Below are 24,164 nucleotides of genomic sequence, written 5' to 3' on the forward strand. Positions count from 1 at the left end.
TTAGCTATCGGTGGTGTGTGTTAGCTACCGGTGGTGTGTGTTAGCTACCGGTGGTGTGTGTTAGCTGCCGGTGGTGTGTGTTAGCTACCGGTGGTGTGTGTTAGCTACCAGTGGAGTGTGTTAGCTACAGGTGGTGTGTGTTAGCTACCGGTGGTGTGTGTTAGCTACCGGTGGTGTGTGTGTTAGCTACCAGCGGTGTGTGTTAGCTACCGGTGGTGTGTGTTAGCTACCAGTGGAGTGTGTTAGCTACCGGTGGTGTGTGTTAGCTACCGGTGGTGTGTGTTAGCTACCGGTGGTGTGTGTTAACTACCGGTGGTGTGTGTTAGCTTCCGGTGGTGTGTGTTAGCTTCCGTTGGTGTTAGCTACCGGTGGTGTGTGTTAGCTTCCGGTGGTGTGTGTTAGCTTCCGTTGGTGTTAGCTACCGGTGGTGTGTGTTAGCTTCCGGTGGTGTGTGTTAGCTTCCGTTGGTGTGTGTTAGCTACCGGTGGTGTGTGTTAGCTACCGGTGGTGTGTGTTAGCTACCGGTGGTGTGTGTTAGCTACCAGTGGGTGTGTTAGCTACCGGTGGTGTGTGTTAGCTACCGGTGGTGTGTGTTAGCTACCGGTGGTGTGTGTTAGCTACCAGTGGGTGTGTTAGCTACCGGTGGTGTGTGTTAGCTACCGGTGGTGTGTGTTAGCTACCGGTGGTGTGTGTTAGCTACCAGTGGGTGTGTTAGCTACCGGTGGTGTGTGTTAGCTACCAGTGGGTGTGTTAGCTACCGGTGGTGTGTGTTAGCTACCAGTGGGTGTGTTAGCTACCGGTGGGTGTGTTAGGGAAAGAAAGTGTTTTTTAACGGTGCTTTTGAAAATGGTGGCTGAGTCGGCAGTTCTGGAGTTTTCAGGTAGGGAGTTCCAGATTTTAGGCCTTTTATGTACATTGAGTTTTTGTATAGATTTAGCCGGACACGAGGAATGTCATAGTGATGTTTGTGTCTGGTATTATGCCTATGGGTCCTGTCACAACTATCAAGAAAGTGTTTTAGTTCAGGGGTAATATTGGAATTTATGGTTCTGTTAATGTAGATTGCAGAGTAGTAAGTGTGTGTGGAAATTTGTCTGGGCTGCCTCCGTGTGAGTTGTCTACCCTAGCAAGCTCTGTTGAGACCGAGCTCTGAGGTTGGTACCTCAGCCTCACAAGTGACACATTTCCATGAATAACTGACGTTGCAAGAAATCTCGCCTTCATGAACGAATAGAGGACTAACTTATTTGGTGTTGGAGAATATATCACCCGGTCTTCAACCTCCCTAAGCCTTAGCCCCTCTGTACATTTTCCCTTCAAGTCACCACGTGCAGCCGGGAACCTAATTCCTGCAATATTCAGTCGGTATTAGTGACCTGCCTGCACCTCAGAAATTCCTGATTCCAAGGGGTGTGTATCCCCTAGTATAACTATGCAGGAAGTGACATTAGCTTCTAAGCTTAAACAAAGAGGGGACGCCGGTACATACTGGTCTTCAGGCGTCCGACTGCACAAAGACCCACAGTGTAACTCACTCGCAATTTCCCCCAGAAACTCTCCAGAATACTGAGAAAGAAAGGGAGATCTTGTCTTACTGTAATGAGCCTGACGGAGGAGGGCATCTACAGTGCTTCGAGGTGCCTCCACCAGATTTTCCCAGGCGCTGCCCTGCTGTTCACAGCACTTCTTGCTACATTGGAGTCCTGTCTTAGAAGGAGGCACTTGCGTCTCAAAACCCCGTGCCTCGCCATTCAAACTTGAGGCTGCCAGTTCTCGCTAGCTAATATGACCTAGTGTTTGCCTATATTAAAGACCTATTCATACCTACATTAAGGTCTTAGGTCTACATTATTAATACCTACAGTTGCCTCAATAATCCTAATATTAGATTACTAACAGTATAAACTACCTACACCTTCCTTGAAGGGTAAATCTATCAAATAAGACTTACTTCCCAACCACCTTCGCCAACCCGGGTGTATGTATGTGTTTTGGGTAGATGTGAGGGCCTGCAAAACTCAGACGGTCTATCCGTGAAATATTAGGGCCTTCATACGGCTTATTTACCTTGTGGAACTTAGAACCAAATAAGTTTCCACAGTGTGGATGTTCTGAACAGTAAGTTTAAGTCTTTGAAGAGTGGGGATGTGTGTTTCATAGCATTGGATTGTGTGATAATTCTTACTGTGGCTTTTTGTTGGGTTATTATTGGCTTTAGGTGAGTAATTGCTGTTGATCCTCAAACACAAATGACATATGTGAGGTAGGGATAGATGAGTGAATAGTATAGTGTGAGTAGGGCCGATTGTGGTACGTATTAACGTATCTTAGAGAGGATCCCTACAGTTTTGGATACTTTTTTTGTTATGTGTTGGATATGGGTGTTGAAATTCAGGTTGCTGTCAAGATGTAGGCCCAGGAATCTGCCCTCATTATGCTTTGCACTAGGAGCACTGTCAATCTTAATGTCGAGTTATGCAGCACCTGCTCTTTTACCAAACAGAATATAAAAGGTTTTGTCAGTGTTAAGTATAAGCTTATTGGCAGTCATCCAGGTTGATATTTTTAGGAGCTCATCGTTAACAATGGTGTTGAGTGAGGCAAGATTTGGGTGGGAGGTGACATAAGTAGTGTCGTCAGCAAAGAGAATTAGTTTCAAGTGTTGTGATACATTGGGAAAATCATTGTTGCATAGCCCATTATTTTGCTGTTGGAGACATACTGAAATCTCCCAAAATCACTGTCTCAGAATTGGTATCAGTTCCGGACAAGATTCTCGAAAAATCTTCAAAGAACTGATCACGAGGGGAGGGAAGGGGCGGTAAATAGTTCCTACTAGGACTGGTTTAGTCTTGTGATGACGCCACAGTTAATATATCCCTGTGCATGAAATGAATTTTCTGTTTTTTTCTGTTTTTTTCCTCTAATATATTAAAAGTGGGAGGAGTTATAGCAAGATTTAGATTTTGCCACCAAAGTGGCTAGTTTATTGTGCACCCCATATCCATGCTGTGGAGGGTAGCGCAAGTGCATATGGATACACAAAAGGCCTAGGAATTAGGCCCCAAAGGGTTAACATGAATACATATGGATTTATATCTACATATCTATAGTTCAATTATCTGTTACAAGCAAATTTAGGAAATTTGCTTAGTATATCTGGTATCTTATTTTCATTAATAAGATAACTTTACATGTCACATAGGTTATTATATTGTCTATCTCTGTATTCCTCAATAAGTGGACAATTAAGCACATAGTGTTCAAGAGAGTGACCATATGCCTGATCACATAATTTACATTTAGTTTGATCATCATCTGTGTGTCTCCCAAACTGCCAGAAGTACTTGTAACCAAGCCTAAGCCTGGCCACTACAACATCAGTCAGTCTGTTCACATTGCACGTTGCTCCACAAACATACTTATCTATGTTCATGTTATCATAGTGGGTTATAGATCTACTCATACTTCTAACTGCATTCCTATAACAATAATTTTCATTATTTACTTCTCTCCTAATATTATTCCTAATGCTACATTCTCCTACTGGGTACTCTTCTTGGCTAACATATCAACTTTATCATAAAGGAGTAATCCAATGTGTGATGCGATCCATAGCAGTTGTACATTAATTCCTTTTGAGTATCTATACCTGGCTTCTCCAATGAGCATGTTGTTGGAGTCATTATATGAGTCAAGAGCATTCAGTGATTACATAGAATTGGTAATGATGATAGAGTCAAGCTCAGTGTCATTAGTTAGCTTTAGCGCCATTAGCATTGCAAACAGTTCAGTATGCAATGTAGACGCCTAGTTGTTAATTCTTATGCCTTGTTCAACAAGTTTATTATCGTTCTTAATTAGGGAGGTGGCAACAAGAGCAGATGCAGCCCTGCCAGAAGGCTCCTATTTAGATCCATCAGTTTATATTACTTGTGATAATTTATTACTACCAGCTAGGCGAGAAATTTCTTCTTGAGCAGTTGCTTTAACAAGTGATTTAAGGAAGGGATTACTAGCAATGAGCTTCTTGGGAGGGACTTGTAGGTATGTGATATTAAATGAACACATCTTCCATGGAGGGGTGAAATGTTCTTGTTGTCTGCAGTGATACAGTTCATGCAGGTTATAAAACTTAATGCAATTGCACGTTTTCACAATCCACTTAGATCTGTGTGTATTTACTTCTAGACACTTAGTGAGGTTCATTGTGACAGTGTCTGGTTCATTTCTTAACATTCTAATACCGAGTACAGTATTAATCTCAACAATCCTATAACTGATACTAGAAATACCAAGCTCCTTCTTCATATTAAGAAGCTTTGTAGATTTGAAACAACCAAGAATAATTCTGAGAGCTTCATTTTGCATTAACTCCAAGGGTCGGAGAGAACTTTCTCTAGCTAATATCCACATGGGAGCAGCATAATCAATTAAGGACTTAACATAGGTTATGTACGTCATTCTCACGATTCTCACATTAGCACCATAGTTGGGGTTGTAGCCAGCAACAGCTTTGAGAGCATTTAGCCTATCTTTGCATTTCTTATTTAGTTGTGGTATAGTAAATTTGTTAAAGGGTTCATCTACACCAAGATATCTGTAAGTTTTAACGTAGCTAATGCTTTCACCCTGCAAATAGATGGGTGGGGAATATCGTTTGTTTTAGAGGAAGATATTATGAGGCCTAGTCGATTACAAATTGCTTGAACTTCATTAAGAATGATATTCATCATCTTATGCCCTGTTGTGTGGATCATGATGTCATCAGCATAGCTTACAGCTATATGTTTAGGTGAGGCAGGTAGAACATTTAGGAGAGCATTAATCAGAATATTAAATAGCATGGGACTGAGAACTCCTCCTTGCGGTGTACCTGAAGACATTTCTTTAGACTCACTTCTAAAGCCTTGGTAAAGGACAGAGGATACTCTACTTGACAGGTATGCTATTATCCAGCAAAGCTACCACCAATATTCATTTTGGCTAGTTATGTAGTATAACGGTTCTGTTTGCGATATCAAATGCAGATTTTAGATCAAGAAAAGTGGTAAAACTAGTAGAGGTGTGTGCAGTGGGAAAGGTGGAAATAAAGTTCTGCACACTTTTACTTTTCATGAACCAATAGAAGTAGGGAGAAAGTTGGTGTGTGATTCTGTAGTACAATCTGTTGAGTATCATTCTTTCAAAAGTTTTACAAAAAACAACTAGTTAAGGAGATCGATCTAAATGTATCAGACTGTTGGGGCTTAGGAATAGGCACACTGAGACTATTGGTCCAGGAAGTAGGAAGAACGTCCTCAATGTAACTGAGATTATACAGTGCCAACAAAGGGTTATCAGGCACTTGCCTTAGAGTTCTGAGAATATCATAGGTTATACCATCCTCTCCAGGAGCAGTTGATCGACCTTTAGTTAATGCATTATCTAATTCATACTCGGTGAAGAGGCAATCACTCTCATCAATATTTTGGCTCATAAAATTAATCAGTTTCAACATTTCTTCAGAAGCACTTTCTAATTTTGTTTTAATATGAGATGCAAGGTTTTCATGCCTGGATGTTTTGGACCACTCATTTATGAGGTCACTTGCTTTTTCAAGAGGAAAGGGATGAGCAACATTGCCAGTCTTTTTCCTGGTTATTTTATTTATACCTTTCCAAAGCAAACTTAAAGGGGTGGACCTATTTAATCCACTAACAAATTGTTCCCATTCATGTTGCCTAAGTTCTTGCTTTCTATTCCTTGTATTTGTTAATGCATCTTGGAATGCTCTGAGCAGGTCTGGCGTTCTACATTCACGGTATGCTTTACCAATCCTCCTAGCTGCATGTGTTAGATTGAGTAGCTGTGGATCATTATAGCATTTATATTGGTTTTTATTGTTATTTATAGTGCCAATGGGCTCGTAATTCTTATACAATTGATCCAAGTGGTTAATAAAGTTGTCTCTGTGTTCTGGTTTGAGAATAAGTTTCCTCCTTCTGTATTTAGCTCCTTGATTGCTGGAGATGTGATCAAGATTGACAGTTGTGAGTCTAGGGAAGTGATCAGATAGAAGATCATCGATTATGACCGAGTCATGCATCGTATATGAATAAAATAAAAACTGACATTTTCTTAGGAGCAGTCTGAGCCGAGCGTAAAAAGCATTATTAAGTAGTTTATGCTCAAGGTTATAATATTACATTGTCTCTGGTCCACTAACATTATAGAAAACTATATATATCACAAGGGTAACTAAAGAAGAACACTCCTATCGTATGCCATGTCTTATAAATAGCACGATTTCTCCTCCCCTAAAAAAAATAAAATAATTAATTTGCTCACAAGTAAGTTAAATAAGTACATAAATTATCGTACCTAGAGCATATGTGTAGGATAACCCAAAAAAAAGTCAGATAAAGTGACTTATTTCCATTGAGGTCCTTGGAATATATGACTAAGCCAACGGAAGGCCTCGGTCAGATGGCCAAAAGCTCCAACGGCGGTCATCATGTGACTTACACCCTCGTCATGAGACACTTGTCCTATTTCCTGACGAATCTTACTTAACCTAACCTAACCTGAGGTCCTTGGAATAACTTATTATTAAAACAATAAAAGAAGATATACTAGAAATAAGGTAAAGTGAGTTATTTACATGAGCATTCATGATAGGATCATATCACAATAATAGGTACGTGTATGTTAGCTGTACAAGAAATCACTCTCCTCCCATTCTGTAATTACATACATTCACACATTCGGGTCTCCTTGTGGATTTTTTTTTTCATAATTTTCCTAAAGGTAGAACATTTAAATGAATAATATAATAATTGTGTAATACAATGTGATGTTATTTGGACCCTACGAGAAATTTCGAGTGATGTGAAAATTTGTCTGGACTGCCTCCATGTGAGTTGTCTACCCTAGCAAGCTCTGTTGACACGGAGCTCTGAGGTTGGTGCCTCAGCCTCACAAGTGGCCTATATGACACATTTCCATAAATAACTGATGTTGCAAAAATAGAGGACTAACTTACTTGGTGTTGGAGAATATATTACCCGGAATTACAACCTCCCTAAGTCTTAGCCCCTCTGGACATTCCCCTTCCAGTCACCATGTGCAGTCGGGAACTTTATTCCCGCAATATTCAGTCGGTATTAGTGACCTGCCTGCACCTCAGAAATTACTGACTCCAAGGGGGTGTGTATCCCCTAGTATAACTAAGCAGGAAGTGACACTAGCTTTTAAGCTTGTAACTAAAGAGGGGACGCCGGTATGTACTGGTCTACAGGTGTCCGACTGCACGAAGAGCCACAGGGCAACTCACGTTTTTTCCCAGAAACTGACCAGATTACTAAGAAAGAAAGGGATGTCTTGTCTTACTCTAATGGGCCTGACGGAGGAGGGCATCTACAGTGCTTCGAGGTGCCTTCACCAGATTTCCCCAGGTCTAATATGTGTAGACACGTGGGGGCACCGCCCTGCTGTTCACAGCACTTGTTATGCCGATAGTGTCTGATCTTAGAAGGTGCTAGCGTCTCAAAAGCTAGCGCCGCACTGTTCAAGCTTGGGCTTCCAGTTCTCCCTAGCTAATATAACCTAGTGTTTTCCTATATTACAGGCCTATTCCTACCTATGTTAAGGTCTTAGGTCTACGTTATTAATATCTGCAGTTGCTTCAATAATCCTAATATTAGTTTACTAACAATCTAAACTACCTACATCTTCCTTGAAGGGTAAATCTTTCACTTAAGATGTACCTTCCAACCACCTTCGCCAACCCAGGTGTGTGTATTGTTTTGAGTAGATGTGAGGGCCGCAAAACTCAGTCTATCTGTGAAATTAGGGGCTTCATACGGCTTATTTACTCTGTGGAACTTTAGGACCGAATAAGTTCCCACAAGTGAGGGGGGGGGGGAGAACAGTTGCAGAGTGACGCAGCAGAGAGACGCCATATTAATAATAATAACAATAATATAATATCTTTATTTCTACTAGTACATGCACAAGTATACGGCCTAGCTGACATCGATGATATATTACTATATAGAAAGCCTCTTGTTATGCAGAGCATTTCGAGCAAATTAGGTCAGTTTTGTCCCAGAATGCGACCCACACCAGTCAACTAACTCCCAGGTATTTAATGTGAATTTAATGTGTGGACTCTGAACTGAATTGTGCAATGTAACCAGGCGTTCTCGAAGGTCAGTTGGTTTTTTTTCGGCCTGAATTTGCAATAGTAACCCATGTTAATGTCTCCTGCTGAAGAATTGGGATAGTGTGGAAAATCCTTACAATTCGGCAACTAAGACGGAACAATAGAGAACACCAATTCTCCCAGGAGCACACCTCAGCTAAGTGATGCTTACTCATAATGTACAATAGTTTTTGTATTGGCCATCGTAAATTGAAGCTGCTAGGGTAAGGTTAGTATTTGTTTCATCAGCGTTGTCTTCCAGTAATTAAATGGTAAGTGTTAATACCTATTTCTTTTGTGTACCCAGCAAGCCTAATCATATACAATCCACAACTTTAATTTACCAGAGTAGCTGGTTTTAGTATTGGTTTTATTAATATCAGGGCTAGCTTTTTGTGAGAGTGGTGAAGAAGTGATCATCGAGGAAGTTACAGTTCAGCAACCTACTGTGACTTAAATCCCATTTATCTCACCCAAATTACTTGCCTGTAATAATTCAGGTAATACCCTGTATTGCCTGAATTGGGCGTGTTTCTGTACACCGGTTGTCTATCTTCACCCATCAGTAAAATGGGTACTTGCACAATTCAGTTCAGAGTACACACATTAAATTCACATTAAATACCTGGGAGTTAGTTGACTGGTGTGGGTCGCATCCTGGGACAATATTGACCTAATTTGCCCGAAATGCTTTACATAACAAGGGGCTTTCTATATAGTATGTCATTGGTGTCAGCTAAGCCTGTATACCTTGTGCATGTACTTGGAGAAATAAAGATATTATTATATTATAGTATTATTAATTACATACTGCCTGCCATCCTTGATTCGGTCACCTGGCAGCTCAACGTTGATGATATTTTGCTCATTTTGGCCAAGAGCCTCTACTTGCATATCATCCTCAACACCATAAACACCTTGCAGCCGACCATAACAATGGCCATTCTTAGACAATGTTACTCCAGGCTGGCAGGAATGAACTATTATGCAGTGTATATGGAAAACCTACAAGGCGTCTGACTTCATTTGTTCCCCCATCATTTTAATAGAACTAAAAGGGGAGTCGTGATAGCATATTTTCTAAGGCCATATAGGATATGCATCCCATATATATATATATATATATATATATATATATATATATATATATATATATATATATATATATATATATATATATATATATATATATATATCGTGCCGAATAGGCAGAACTTGCGATCTTGGCTTAAATAGCAACGCTCATCTTGCCATAGGACAAGCGAAAATTTGTGTATGCAATAATTTGGCCCAAAATCATTCTTAACCTAACGAAAAAAATATATTTCATTCTGTTTGTTTAGTATTAAATTATTGTAAACAAATCTAAAATATATATAGTTGGGTTAGGCTAAAATAAATTGTTCTTGTTATAATAAGGTTAGGTAAGTTTTTTTAAGATTCTTTTGTTGCAAAATTAATTTTTTTACATTAACATTAATAAAAAAAATATATCTTTAAACTTATAAGAGAAAATTTTAGAAAGGACTTAATTTTAATGAGTTCTTGTTAATTGACCAGTTTTACATATTCGGCACGACATATATATATATAATATATATATATATATATATATATATATATATATATATATATATATATATATATATATATATATATATATATATATATATATTTCAACAAAATTTGTTGATAACATCTCACCCACTCTCTCATTTGCTCTCTTTTTACATTGCTTCACCGCTCTCTTAACCTCTCTCTTTTTCTCCATATACTCTTCCGTCCTTGCATCGCTTCTACTTTGTAAAAACTTCTCATATGCTAACTTTTTCTCCCTTACTACTCTCTTTACATCATCATTCCACCACTCGCTTTGTTTTGGAGTGAGATTAACAAGTTAAGGAAGCCTAGAGAACAAATGGATTTGTCAGTTAAAAATAGGAGAGGAGAGTTATTAAATGGAGAGTTAGAGGTATTGGGAAGATGGAGGGAATATTTTGAGGAATTGTTAAATGTTGATGAAGATAGGGAAGCTGTGATTTCGTGTATAGGGCAAGGAGGAATAACATCTTGTAGGAGTGAGGAAGAGCCAGTTGTGAGTGTGGGGGAAGTTCGTGAGGCAGTAGGTAAAATGAAAGGGGGTAAGGCAGCCGGGATTGATGGGATAAAGATAGAAATGTTAAAAGCAGGTGGGGATATAGTTTTGGAGTGGTTGGTGCAATTATTTAATAAATGTATGGAAGAGGGTAAGGTACCTTGGGATTGGCAGAGAACATGCATAGTTCCTTTGTATAAAGGCAAAGGGGACAAAAGAGAGTGCAAAAATTATAGGGGGATAAGTCTGTTGAGTATACCTGGTAAAGTGTAATTTAGAGTTATTATTGAAAGAATTAAGAGTAAGACGGAGAATAGGATAGCAGATGAACAAGGAGGCTTTAGGAAAGGTAGGGGTTGTGTGGACCAGGTGTTTACAGTGAAACATATAAGTGAACAGTATTTAGATAAGGCTAAAGAGGTCTTTGTGGCATTTATGGATTTGGAAAAGGCGTATGACAGGGTGGATAGGGGGGCAATGTGGCAGATGTTGCAGGTGTATGGTGTAGGAGGTAGGTTACTGAAAGCAGTGAAGAGTTTTTATGAGGATAGTGAGGCTCAAGTTAGAGTATGTAGGAAAGAGGGAAATTATTTCCCAGTAAAAGTAGGCCTTAGACAAGGATGTGTGATGTCACCGTGGTTGTTTAATATATTTATAGATGGGGTTGTAAGATAAGTAAATGCGAGGGTCTTGGGAAGAGGCGTGGAGTTAAAAGATAAAGAATCACACATAAAGTGGGAGTTGTCACAGTTGCTCTTTGCTGATGACACTGTGCTCTTGGGAGATTCTGAAGAGAAGTTGCAGAGATTGGTGGATGAATGTGGTAGTGTGCGCAAAAGAAGAAAATTAAAAGTGAATACAGGAAAGAGTAAGGTTATGAGGATAACAAAAAGATTAGGTGATGAAAGATTGGATATCAGATTGGAGGGATAGAGTATGGAGGAGGTGAATGTATTCAGATATTTGGGAGTGGACGTGTCAGCGGATGGGTCTATGAAAGATGAGGTGAATCATAGAATTGATGAGGGGAAAAGGGTGAGTGGTGCACTTAGGAGTCTGTGGAGACAAAAAACTTTGTCCTTGGAGGCAAAGAGGAGAATGTATGAGAGTATAGTTTTACCAACGCTCTTATATGGGTGTGAAGCATGGGTGATGAATGTTGCAGCGAGGAGAAGGCTGGAGGCAGTGGAGATGTCATGTCTGAGGGCAATGTGTGGTGTGAATACAATGCAGAGAATTCGTAGTTTGTAAGTTAGGAGGAGGTGCGGAATTACAAAAACTGTTGTCCAGAGGGCTGAGGAAGGGTTGTTGAGGTGGTTCGGACATGTAGAGAGAATGGAGCGAAACAGAGTGACTTCAAGAGTGTATCAGTCTGTAGTGAAAGGAAGGCGGGGTAGGGGTCGGCCTAGGAAAGATTGGAGGGAGGGGGTAAAGGAGGTTTTGTGTACGAGGGGCTTGGACTTCCAGCAAGCATGCGTGAGCGTGTTTGATAGAAGTGAATGAAGACAAATGGTTTTTAATACTTGAAGTGCTGTTTCAGTGTGAGCAAAGTAACATTTATGAAGGGGTTCAGGGAAACCGGCAGGCCGGACTTGAGTCCTGGAGATGGGAAGTACAGTGCCTGCACTCTTTAGGAGGGGTGTTAATGTTGCAGTTTAAAAACTGTAGTGTAAAGCACCCTTCTGGCAAGACAGTGATGGAGTGAATGATGGTGAAAGTTTTTCTTTTTCGGGCCACCCTGCCTTGGTGGGAATCGGCCAGTGTGATAATAATAATAATAATAATAATAATAATAATAATATATATATATATATATATATATATATATATATATATATATATATATATATATATATATATAGATGGGGTCCACCTCTGGTGTAAATTGTGGGACCCATAGCCTCGGAGAAGTGTGTGTGTGTGTGTGTGTGTGTGTGTGTGTGTGTGTGTGTGTGTGTGTGTGTGTGCGTGTGCGTGTGCGTGTGTGTGTGTGCGTGTGTGTGTGTGTGCGTGTGTGTGTGTGTGTGTGTGTGTGTGTGTAAATCTACATATACAGTGGGGTTTACAGTTCACATTCCTCTTCAAGAAATGTGAATTTATTACACAAGTATTCAATCAAATGCACTTTTCACTTCATCGAAACGTTCAGCACCCCCCCCCCTTTCCTCCCCCCCAAAAAAACTCCGGCGTTCGACAAATACAGGATTAATGCTTTATAACAGTTGGATAAACTGCAGTTACCAGAGGCACCCACTTAATGCACTGTTCCCAGAGAGAAAGACATTCAGAGAAGGTGAAGCGAAAGGGCACTCCTGAGTGTCTTCAACATCTTCAGCTACAACAAAGGTTTCTTGTATATTTTAGCTAACCTTCTAGCCAGAAAGCTTCAACTAGCTATTATATTATCTCTTGTATGCCAAACTTGACAAAGCCAAATACGTGCGCGAAACGTCGTCACTTAAGATTCCAAAATATAACTGTATTTGTTTCATTTACCAACACATCGGTATTTCATTCTATTAATGGCCCACTACCCGCAGTGCTGCGGTTACTCACTATGTATTGCCCAACAGGATGGCAGTGCTAGTCCCTCTGATGGTGCTGTTGCTGCTCTGCCACAATACAAAGTTACCATGTCTCCCCCAGCAGGAAGGCGGTGGTAGTCACTGATAGCGGTTTTGTTTTTCTTCTGTAGTAAATAATTATCATGTCTGCCCCAATAGGAAGGCAGTGCGAGCAACGATGATGGTAGTACCGCTGTTCGGGCTGCAATACATCGTTACTATCTACCGTCACCAAGTGCTGGGATGCGACTGGCAAGATCTCTATCAGATCTTCAACAACATGATTGAGGGCAGCACTGGAGCAATTGTGGCCATCATCTTCTGCTATACCAACGGCGAGGTACTTTCTCTCTTGCTCTTAACTAGCTGCCTCAGTATCTTCACACACTGTAGTTCGCTGTTGAGTATATAGCGTGGTGACATTGTTCAATACATTGTGTGTTTTGACATCACTGAGTAAACGGTGTGGTAACATGAATTTCACACTAAAACTTAGGAATGATTGAAATTTTGATTGTAAATATAATAATTTTAGCCTATAAATAGCAAAAAAGGCCTATGCTATACCTATGCTATGAAAGTGTATGATACTTCTCCTTCCCAAATATTAAGCTATCCTACGGGACCTGTTATCTCACTCACTCCTTGACGTGTCCTCCCACACGCTGACCTGACACTCCCTATTCCCTTACACGGTGAGAGGTGCAGCTTTCCTTATAAATTCATGGTCTCCTTTCACTTGCGTACCTGCTGAGGATGATCCCAGAATGGGGTCGAAATAGGCAGATCAGTTAATCTGATTATTTATCCATGTGAACACAGATAGGTATGTACAGACAAGTTAGCACAGATAAATACGGACAAGATCAAGTTGGTAAGAGCACATGCATAAGTACAGGGATGCATGTGTAGATAGGTAAATGCACATCAGAGCAGATATATGTATATATAGGTAAGTTCTGTTAGGCAAGTACACATAGATAAGAGCAGTTAGATAGTAAGAGACAGATGAGTACAGATAGTGAAGTAGAGATTGATAGCCGCAGATGCATATGTACAGAGGTAAGAATAACACGTATAACTAGTCGAGTATAATTACATATGTAAATAAGTAAAACTGGAAGAATACATGACTCACGAAATCGTAATGACACGATTGCAAACAAACCATACCACGGGCGGGATTGAACCCGCGGTCAAAGAGTCTCAAAACTCCAGACCGTCGCGTTAGCCACTGGACCAGCTAGCCACAAAAAGATTCGTCCAACTAGGTATAATTCTACACCATAGGAAGATTAGCATAGGCACCACTGTGACCACAAATGCAAGTTTTTACAGACGAATCTCCAGCTAGCGTGGCCGTGACGAACTCTAGCTCAAGTCCCCTCAATGCCGTCAACATGACTCACGAAATCGTAATGACACGATTGCAAACAAACCATACCACGGGCGGGATTGAACGGGATTGACGGCATTGAGGGGACTTGAGCTAGAGTTCGTCACGGTCACGCTAGCTGGAGATTCGTCTGTAAAAACTTGCATTTGTGGTCACAGTGGTGCCTATGCTAACCTTCCTATGGTGTAGAAATATACCTAGTTGGACGAATCTTATTGTGGCTAGCTGGTCCAGTGGCTAACGCGACGGTCTGGAGTTTTGAGACTCTCTGACCGCGGGTTCAATCCCGCCCGTGGTATGGTTTGGAAGAATACATGTGAGTCTGCACAGACATTTAAGTAAAGTACAGAGAAGTACTGACAGGCATGTAGAGACAAGCAAGTACAGGGAAATAAGAAAAGATACGTACTGTAAGTATTTTATTAGCTCTGCTGTTATTTTCGAGTCTTCTTAATCTCAGTAATTGAGGAAAATAAAGAAACAAATAATGATGTAATGCAGGAGCAGAGAGAATTGTTGCAAGAGTTTGTTCCTGCACAAACTTAGAAAGCATTTTCCTCGTTTGTGAATTTAACTAGTAAAGCTTTCCCTTTTTCTGCCCTAGGTGAAGGCTCTGTTGAAACGTACCATTGACCGCAAAAGGGCGAGTCGAGCCCCACGAGGGGTGCTCAGTGGCGAGGCCCACCGCAGCCGTAGCTTATCTACTGTCCAGACCACCTTGTTGCAATATCCAAGTCCAGCCCGCCGCAAATCCTCGGTCGTCTCTATCTGTGCAAACAGCCAGCCTTTCTGTTGCAGCAACAGCACAGCCGACTCCAGCCAGTTACTGAATCCCCGCGGGTCCAGGAGCAGCAACACGCAGCAACCCGCAGACAATAGAAATACTGCAACCTCCCGCAAGTTACCCAAAATAATATCAAATACGTTAGAATTAGAAGGCTCTGAAATAATTGGGCAATCCAGGAGCCCACTGCATAATCTGAACTCCATTCAAGCATCTGGGTCCCCGAGTCTCTCTGAAGAAGTAGACGATGTTGAGAAAATTTTCGATGAGAAACACCAGTGTTCTCAGCTCTCACTGAGCATACAAAGGAGCGATAATATTGAACGTTACCCTGTAGTGCTGTTTAGGAAAGATAACGTAGAGCCGTGTGTAAACTTTAATTTGAACGGTCTCAGGACCAGTGTTGATCAAGGCTATGAATCTTCCCACAACACTGGCACAACTGACGAGTAACTGATAATGAGTATAAACACTTCCTCCAGTTAGGGATATTTGTTCTAGAAAAAATTCTATATAACTAAAGCCAAGTATTTTTAGTGAGGCATTAATTTTTCCAAGTAGGGAGCTGTTACTTTTGACCAGTAACAAATTACTAAACCCGTTCTTACCACAAACTTATGTTTTTACGTGTTATTTAGGAAAAAATTAATCTGTGTAATATAAATTTTCAGCAGATCTGGTGTCTGGTGTGACATAATGTCTGTCTATCCATTTGTCCCACATCCGTCATCGTTCGTCCATCTTGTGACGCATATCATTCATTTCTTCCTTCATTCTTGTCTCCACACTAGCAAGTTCTTATAGGATTCTCCTGATATAATTGTCATTTCTGCCTCACAAAATCTATTAACGCAATTGCTGTGATCATCATTCTCATTATATATCTCTCTCATAATACGAATATGTTAATACCTTTTAATTTATCACATTTTCCTTCCTGTGTGATTAGTGTATATTATTTTAATGATAGTTTTTAGTTTTTTAAATTTAGAAGCTTATTTGAAATCAAAGTTCTTCTAGCGTTTACTACTGATCTGCAAAATGCGGTAGCTCACTCTGCTTACTGACAAACAATATTGTTTCTTCAACTCTTCTTTTCTATTTTCATTCATTGACTCACTAATTTTGTTTACTTCCAGCCGATGAGATTTTGACGTTTCCAATTAATTTTGTTTTGTAATTTCCAGTAAGCCAAGAATCTACAAAGAATAATATCTACAAGTGTTCCTTGTCATACACAAACAGATTTTTACTAAATACTTTCTCAATCAGATTGATAAGGGTACTGAAAATGCTATTGTTGCAACTTTACAAATAAATGTTTACACCATTGCCTTTAAAGTTGAACACGATATATTTTACGTCAGTAGTCAAAAGGAATTATTCTAAAGAGTTCTGTACCCATGTCTTTCTGGAGGACTTTTTCCGTGTATTGGTGTTGGAAATTCTTCAGGTATTGTTCACAGCATTTAATTGGACCTCTGCTTCCCGAGTCTCCCGTCCGGAGCATTCCTAACAAAGAGGCTTTGGGGTGAAGCCTTTTTGACAGCTATGCTCATTTATGTTGCGCATCGGATATGGCAACTGAGTTGATTTGCATTGCCAGTATGACTGAAAGCATTGTTTGTGAATTATTAATAAATCTGGCAACATTGCTAACGTGAGTGTCCACTAGATTTCATATAAGTAAAACTCTATCTTACAGCTGTCTTGTGAAAAAAATAAAATATATAACCTAAACCAGTAGTAATTAATGTTATGCTATTACTTAGTACTGATAGGTAAGTTGTCCGTGATTTTAGCATTTATGAAGGACTTACACTTGCAAGTTATCTGCAGTTATCTGATTGATGTGTTTCCGGAGACGTGCTCGGTGTTGTGTTGTGTGTGTGTGTGTGTGTGTGTGTGTGTGTGTGTGTGTTTGTGTGTGTGTGTGTGTGTGTGTGTGTGTGTGTGTGTGTGTGTGTGTGTGTGTGCGTGTGCGTGTTTGTGTGTGTGTGTGTGTGTGTGTGTGTGTGTGTGTGTGTGTGTGTGTGTGTGTGTGTGTGTGTGTGTGTACTCACCTATTTGTGGTTGCAGGGGTCGAGTTTTAGCTCCAGGCCCCGCCTCTTCACCGGTTGCTACTGGGTCCTCTCTCTCCCCCCGCTCCATGAGGTTCATTATACCTCGTCTTAAAACTATGTATGGTTCCTGCCTCTACTACATCATTTTCTAGGCTATTCCACTGCCTGACAACTCTATGACTGAAGAAATACTTCCTAATATCTCTCTGACTCATCTGTGTCTTCAACTTCCAATTGTGACCTCTTGTTTCTGTGTCCCCTCCTGGAACATCCTGTCTTTGTCCACCTTGTCTATTCCGCGCAGTATTTTATATGTCGTTATCATGTCTCCCCTGTCCTCTAGTGTCGTCAGGCCGATTTCCCTTAACCTTTCTTCATTAGACATTCCCCTTAGCTCTGGAACTAACGTTGTTGCAAACCTTTGCACTTGCTCTAGTTTCCTGACGTGCTTTATCAAGTGCGGGTTCCAAACAGGTGCTGCATACTCCAGTATGGGCCTGACGTACACGGTGTACAGTGTCTTGAACGATTCCTTATTAAGGTATCGGAACGCTGTTCTCAGGTTTGCCAGGCGCCCATATGCTGCAGCAGTTGTGTGTGTGTGTGTGTACTCACCTATTTGTACTCACCTATTTGTGGTTGCAGGGGTCGAGTCCTAGCTCCTGGCCCCGCCTCTTCACCGGTTGCTACTAGACCCTCTCTCTCCCCGCTCCATGAGCTTTATCAAACCTCGTCTTAAAACTGTGTATGGTTCCTGCCTCCTGTGTGTGTGTGTGTGTGTGTGTGTGTGTGTGTGTGTGTGTGTGTGTGTGTGTGTGTGTGTGTGCGTGTGTGTGTGTGCGTGTGTGTGTGTGTGTGTGCGTGTGTGTGTGTGCATGTGTGTGTGTATGTGTGTGTGTGTACTCACCTAATTGTACTCACCTAATTGTGGTTGCAGGGGTCAAGAGTCAGCTCCTGGTCCCCGCCTCTTCACTGACTGCTACTAGGTCCTCTCTCTCCCTGCTCCATGAGCTTCATCAAATCTCGTCTTAAAACTATCTTTATTTATTAATTTACTACAAGTACATGTACATGGTATACAGTCCTAGCTGACATCGTTGACATACTACTATATAGGAAGCCCTTTGTTATGCTGAACATTTCGGGCAAATTAGGTCGGTGTCCCAGGATGTGACCCACACCAGTCGACTAACTCCTTGGTACCCATTTTACAGATGGGGAACATAGACAACAGGTGGAAAGAAACACGCCCAATGTTTCTACTCGGGCTGGGAATCGAGCCCAGGCACTCGCCGTGTGAAGCGAGAGCGTAACTTTCTAGGCTATTGCACTTCCTGACAACTCTATGATTGAAGAAATACTTCCTAACATCCCTTTGCCTCATAGGAGTCTTCAACTTCCAATTGTGGCCCCTTGTTTCTGTGTCCTATCACTGGAACATCTGGAGTATACCTGGAGAGAGTTCCGGGGGTCAACGCCCCCGCGGCCCGGTCTGTGACCAGGCCTCCTGGTGGATCAGAGCCTGATCAACCAGGCTGTTGCTGCTGGCTGCACGCAAACCAACATACGAGCCACAGCCCGGCTGGTCAGGAACCGACTATAGGTGCTTGTCCAGTGCCAGCTTGAAGACTGCCAGGGGTCTGTTGGTAATCCCCCTTATGTGTGCTGGGAGGCAGTTGAACAGTCTCGGGCCCCTGACACTTATTGTATGGTCTCTTAACGTGCTAGTGACACCCCTGCTTTTCATTGGGGGGATGTTGCATCGTCTGCCAAGTCTTTTGCTTTCGTAGTGAGTGATTTTCGTGTGCAAGTTCGGTACTAGTCCCTCTAGGATTTTCCAGGTGTATATAATCATGTATCTCTCCCGCCTGCGTTCCAGGGAATACAGGTTTAGGAACCTCAAGCGCTCCCAGTAATTGAGGTGTTTTATCTCCGTTATGCGCGCCGTGAAGGTTCTCTGTACATTTTCTAGGTCAGCAATTTCACCTGCCTTGAAAAGTGCTGTTAGTGTGCAGCAATATTCCAGCCTAGATAGAACAAGTGACCTGAAGAGTGTCATCATGGGCTTGGCCTCCCTAGTTTTGAAGGTTCTCATTATCCATCCTGTCATTTTTCTAGCAGATGCGATTGATACAGTGTTATGGTCCTTGAAGGTGAGATCCTCCGACATGATCACTCCCAGGTCTTTGACGTTGGTGTTTCGCTCTATTTTGTAGCCAGAATTTGTTTTGTACTCTGATGAAGATTTAATTTCCTCGTGTTTACCATATCTGAGTAATTGAAATTTCTCATCGTTGAACTTCATATTGTTTTCTGCAGCCCACTGAAAAATTTGGTTGATGTCCGCCTGGAGCCTTGCAGTGTCTGCAATGGAAGGCACTGTCATGCAGATTCGGGTGTCATCTGCAAAGGAAGACACGGTGCTGTGGCTGACATCCTTGTCTATGTCGGATATGAGGATGAGGAACAAGATGGGAGCGAGTACTGTGCCTTGTGGAACAGAGCTTTTCACCGTAGCTGCCTCGGACTTTACTCTGTTGACGACTACTCTCTGTGTTCTGTTAGTGAGGAAATTATAGATCCATCGACCGACTTTTCCTGTTATTCTTTTAGCACGCATTTTGTGCGCTATTACGCCATGGTCACACTTGTTGAAGGCTTTTGCAAAGTCTGTATATATTACATCTGCATTCTTTTTGTCTTCTAGTGCATTTAGGACCTTGTCGTAGTGATCCATTAGTTGAGACAGACAGGAGCGACCTGTTCTAAACCCATGTTGCCCTGGGTTGTGTAACTGATGGGTTTCTAGATGGGTGGTGATCTTGCTTCTTAGGACCCTTTCAAAGATTTTTATGATATGGGATGTTAGTGCTATCGGTCTGTAGTTTTTTGCTGTTGCTTTACTGCCCCCTTTGTGGAGTGGGGCTATGTCTGTTGTTTTTAGTAACTGTGGGACGACCCCCGTGTCCATGCTCCCTCTCCATAGGATGGAAAAGGCTCGTGATAGGGGCTTCTTGCAGTTCTTGATGAACACGGAGTTCCATGAATCTGGCTCTGGGGCAGAGTGCATGGGCATGTCATTTATCGCCTGTTCGAAGTCATTTGGCGTCAGGATAACATCGGATAGGCTTGTGTTAACCAAATTTTGTGGCTCTCTCATAAAAAATTAATTTTGATCTTCGACTCTCAGTCTGGTTAGCGGCTTGCTAAAAACTGAGTCATATTGGGACTTGAGTAACTCACTCATTTCCTTGCTGTCATCTGTGTAGGACCCATCTTGTTTAAGTAGGGACCCAATACTGGACATTGTTCTCGACTTTGATTTGGCATAGGAGAAGAAATACTTTGGGTTTCTTTCGATTTCATTTATGGGTTTTAGTTCTTCCCGCGATTCCTGACTACTATAAGATTCCTTTAGCTTAAGTTCGATGCTTGCTATTTCTCTGACCAGTGTCTCCCTACGCATTTCAGATATATTGACCTCTTTTAGCCGCTCTGTTATTCTTTTCCGTCGCCTGTAAAGGGAGCGCCTGTCTCTTTCTATTTTACATCTACTCCTCCTTTTTCTTAGAGGAATAAGCCTTGTGCATACATCGAGTGCCACCAAGTTAATCTGTTCTAGGCATAAGTTGGGGTCTGTGTTGCTTAGTATATCTTCCCAGCTTATATCGGTTAGGACTTGGTTTACTTGGTCCCACTTTATGTTTTTGTTATTGAAGTTGAATTTGGTGAATGCTCCCTCGTGATTAGTCTCATTATGTCGGTCTGGGGCTCCACGCATACATGTATGAACCTCAATTATGTTGTGATCTGAGTATATTGTTTTTGATATGGTGACATTTCTTATCAGATCATCATTGTTAGTGAAGATGAGGTCTAGTGTATTCTCCAGTCTAGTAGGCTCTATTATTTGCTGGTTTAAATTGAATTTTGTGCAGAGATTTAAAAGCTTGTGTGAGTGTGAGTTTTCATCAGAGCTGCCTCCTGGTGTTATTACTGCAACAATATTATTTGCTATATTCCTCTATTTTAGGTGCCTTTAGTTGAAATCCCCCAGGAGCAAGATGTTGGGTGCAGGAGCTGGAAGATTTTCCAGACAGTGGTCAATTTTTAACAGCTGTTCCTGGAATTGCTGGGATGTTGCATCCGGAGGCTTGTGGACTACCACAATGACTAGGTTTTGGTTCTCGACCTTTACTGCCAAAACTTTCACTTCATCATTTGAGGCATTTAGCAGTTCTGTGCAAACAAGTGACTGCAATGTACAGGCCAACCCCCCCCCTTTTGCCTGTTCACTCTGTCACATCTGTATAGGTTGTAACCTGGGATCCATATTTCGTTGTCCAAGTGATCCTTTATGTGGGTCTCAGTGAAAGCCGCGAACATTGCCTTTGCCTCTGCAAGCAGTCCACGGATGAAAGGTATTTTGTTGTTTGTTGCTGGCTTTAGACCCTGTATATTTGCAAAGAAGAATGTCATCGGACTGGTGGTATTGTTGGTACTGGGGGGGGGGAGATTTTTTTTCCGGCATTAGTATCTGTATCTGTTGGTCTGGAGTGGAGGCCATCGACTGTGGTTCCACTCCAGGAATGACTGCATTTGGTGTACGATTTCTGCCATTTCCTGCCAGTTTTTTTTCCTTTATGGCACTGAAAAACCTCTCCCTCTTGAGTGGCTGTGGCTACCCAGGTTCTCCCATGGCCTGGATGTTTTGTATCTTTTTGTACCCTTTAGATGGTGTGCCTGGCAATTTAAGTTATAGCACAGTCTTTCCTGTACTGAAGAGGTACACAGTTCAGGGTGAAAAAGCTTACAGGAAGGGAGTTTGCATTTTCCTGATGTCATATGGGCATATGTCATATAGGCATGCTCGGTGTTATACTCACCCCAAGATCTTTCTCCATAAGCTAGGCTTGCATCTTTGGCCACCTAGCCTATACTGCATCTGCGGTCTTCTTTGCCCTTCTCCGATCTTCGTGACTTTGCGTTTGGCAGGGTTAAATTCGAGGAGCCAGTTGCTGGGCCAGGTATCCAGCCTGTCCAGGTCTCTTTGTAGTCCTGCCTGATCCTCATCTGATTTAATTCTCCTCATTAACTTCACGTCATCTGCAAATAGGGACACTTCTGAGTTTATCCCTTCCATCATGTCATTCACATATACCAAAAATAGCACTGATCCTAGGGCTGACCCCTGTGGGACCCCGCTCGTCACAGGGGCCCACTATGATACCTCATCACGTACCATGACTCGTTGTTGCCTCCCTGTCAGGTATTCTCTGATCTATTGCAGTGCACTTCCTGTTATATGCGCCTGATCCTCTAGCTTCTTCACTAATCTCTTGTAAGGAACTGTGTCAAAGGCCTTCTTGCAGTCCAAGGAAATGCAGTCAACCCACCCCTCTCTCTCGTGTCATACTTCTGTTACTGTGCCATAAAACTCCAGAAGGTTTGTGACACAGGATTTGCATTCCATGAATCCATGCTGGTTATCGTTTATAAACTTGTTCCATTCCAGTTGCTCCACCACTCTCCTCCTGATAATTTTCTCCATGCCCTTGCATACTACACACGTCAGTGACACTGGTCTATAGTTTTGTGTCTCGTGTGTGTGTGTGTGTGTGTGTGTGTGTGTGTGTGTGTGTGTGTGTGTGTGTGTGTGTGTGTGTGTGTGTGTGTGTGTGTGTGTGTGTGTATGTGTGTGTGTAAGTGAGCGCGCGCCCAAACTTTCGGCTTACTAATAAAATGGTGCCTATTTGCAAGTCTTTTCTTAGCCATACTGTATCAATCTGATCGATGACAGACGGTGGTTGTCTCATATCATACTATACCAGTACACATAACAACGAATAAAATGTACAGTAAGCCTTCTGTTGATACTGTCCTGGTAACTGAATAGGAACAGATGAACATTCCTGTCCCAGAAATCACGTAAGAGCAGATGAACTCGTGCAGTAGATCTACTTGACCTTGCTGTCCAAGTAATCTCATAAGATAAGATAGATATTGCCGTCCCATGAACAACATTAAAATGAGATATACACTGTATTTGGCCTACTGAACTATTCCGCTACATGAATCATATTAAGTCATTAAATCAATGAATACTACAGCAGGCTTACTAGCCAATAGAGCGAGAAACTAATGTAAAAAACCTGGGAGTGATAATGTCAGAGGATCTCACTTTCAAAGACCACAACACTGTATCAATTGCATCTGCTAGAAAAATGATAGGATGGGTAATGAGAACCTTAAAAACTAGGGGTGCCAAGCCCATGATACTCTTCGAGTCACTTGTTCTATCTAGGCTGGAATATTGCTGCCCACTAACTGCACCTTTCAAGGCAGGTGAAACTTCTGACCAAGAAAATGCACAGAGAACCTTCACAGCGCACATAACTGCGATAAAATACCTCAGTTACACGGAGCACCTGAAGTTCCCCAGCCTGTGTTCCCTAGAACGCAGGCGGCAGATACATGAGTATTTACACTTGGAAAATCCTAGAGGGATTAGTACTAAACTTCCACACGAAAATCACTCCCTATGCATGACCCCCACGGGTTGAGCACTCCACCATGAATAGTACTGATAGTGATGGTGTAGTAGTGCCATTTAGTGCTGATAGTGGTGGTTAGTGCCGTCTAGCGGTGCTAGTCAGAGTTAGGTTATCAGTGAGGGTGTTATAGTGAAGGTCTGGACAGTGACCAACCTCGAGGACACTAGACGTCAGTTGAACTTCAGTAGTCGTGAAGGAGAGAAGTGCTGCTCCTCCTCCTGCCGCCCCGCCGGCTTTACCGCTTCCTCAGCCTCTTAATACACCTAAATAACGTAAGTATTGTCTATTGACGTGTTTGTAAGTACAACAGCAGAGTTGAGCTGCAGCTCCTGGTCCCCGCCACCAATTTGGCCACTAAATTATTATTTTAATCTTAATTTTCTTTAGGGTCTAATGTCTTGGAGGGGGGGAATTGACTTTAGTGGAGGTGTTTTGATGCGAGGAACTGGAGCTACTTCCCTTCCTCTGATCAAACAACACTCACACTAGGTGTTACACAACCCATAATGGTGTATGTAGTTCT

The 24,164-nt window shown here is 41.8% G+C and overlaps 1 protein-coding gene across 1 annotated transcript in view; it reads left to right on the forward strand.

Annotated features, from left to right (window-relative positions):
• LOC128696581 (uncharacterized) overlaps nucleotides 1-16,986 on the forward strand; it is a 239,498-nt gene extending 222,512 nt beyond the window's left edge. Inside the window, exons 10-11 of the mRNA XM_070094637.1 lie at nucleotides 13,004-13,184; nucleotides 14,845-16,986. Coding sequence (XP_069950738.1) covers nucleotides 13,004-13,184; nucleotides 14,845-15,477 — 814 coding nt within the window. The 3' untranslated portion in view covers nucleotides 15,478-16,986. The remainder of the gene's footprint in view (nucleotides 1-13,003; nucleotides 13,185-14,844) is intronic.
• The last annotated feature ends 7,178 nt before the right edge of the window (nucleotides 16,987-24,164 follow it).

The sequence above is a fragment of the Cherax quadricarinatus genome, chromosome 47 (genome assembly GCF_038502225.1).
Source record: "Cherax quadricarinatus isolate ZL_2023a chromosome 47, ASM3850222v1, whole genome shotgun sequence".
NCBI lineage: Eukaryota > Metazoa > Arthropoda > Malacostraca > Decapoda > Parastacidae > Cherax > Cherax quadricarinatus.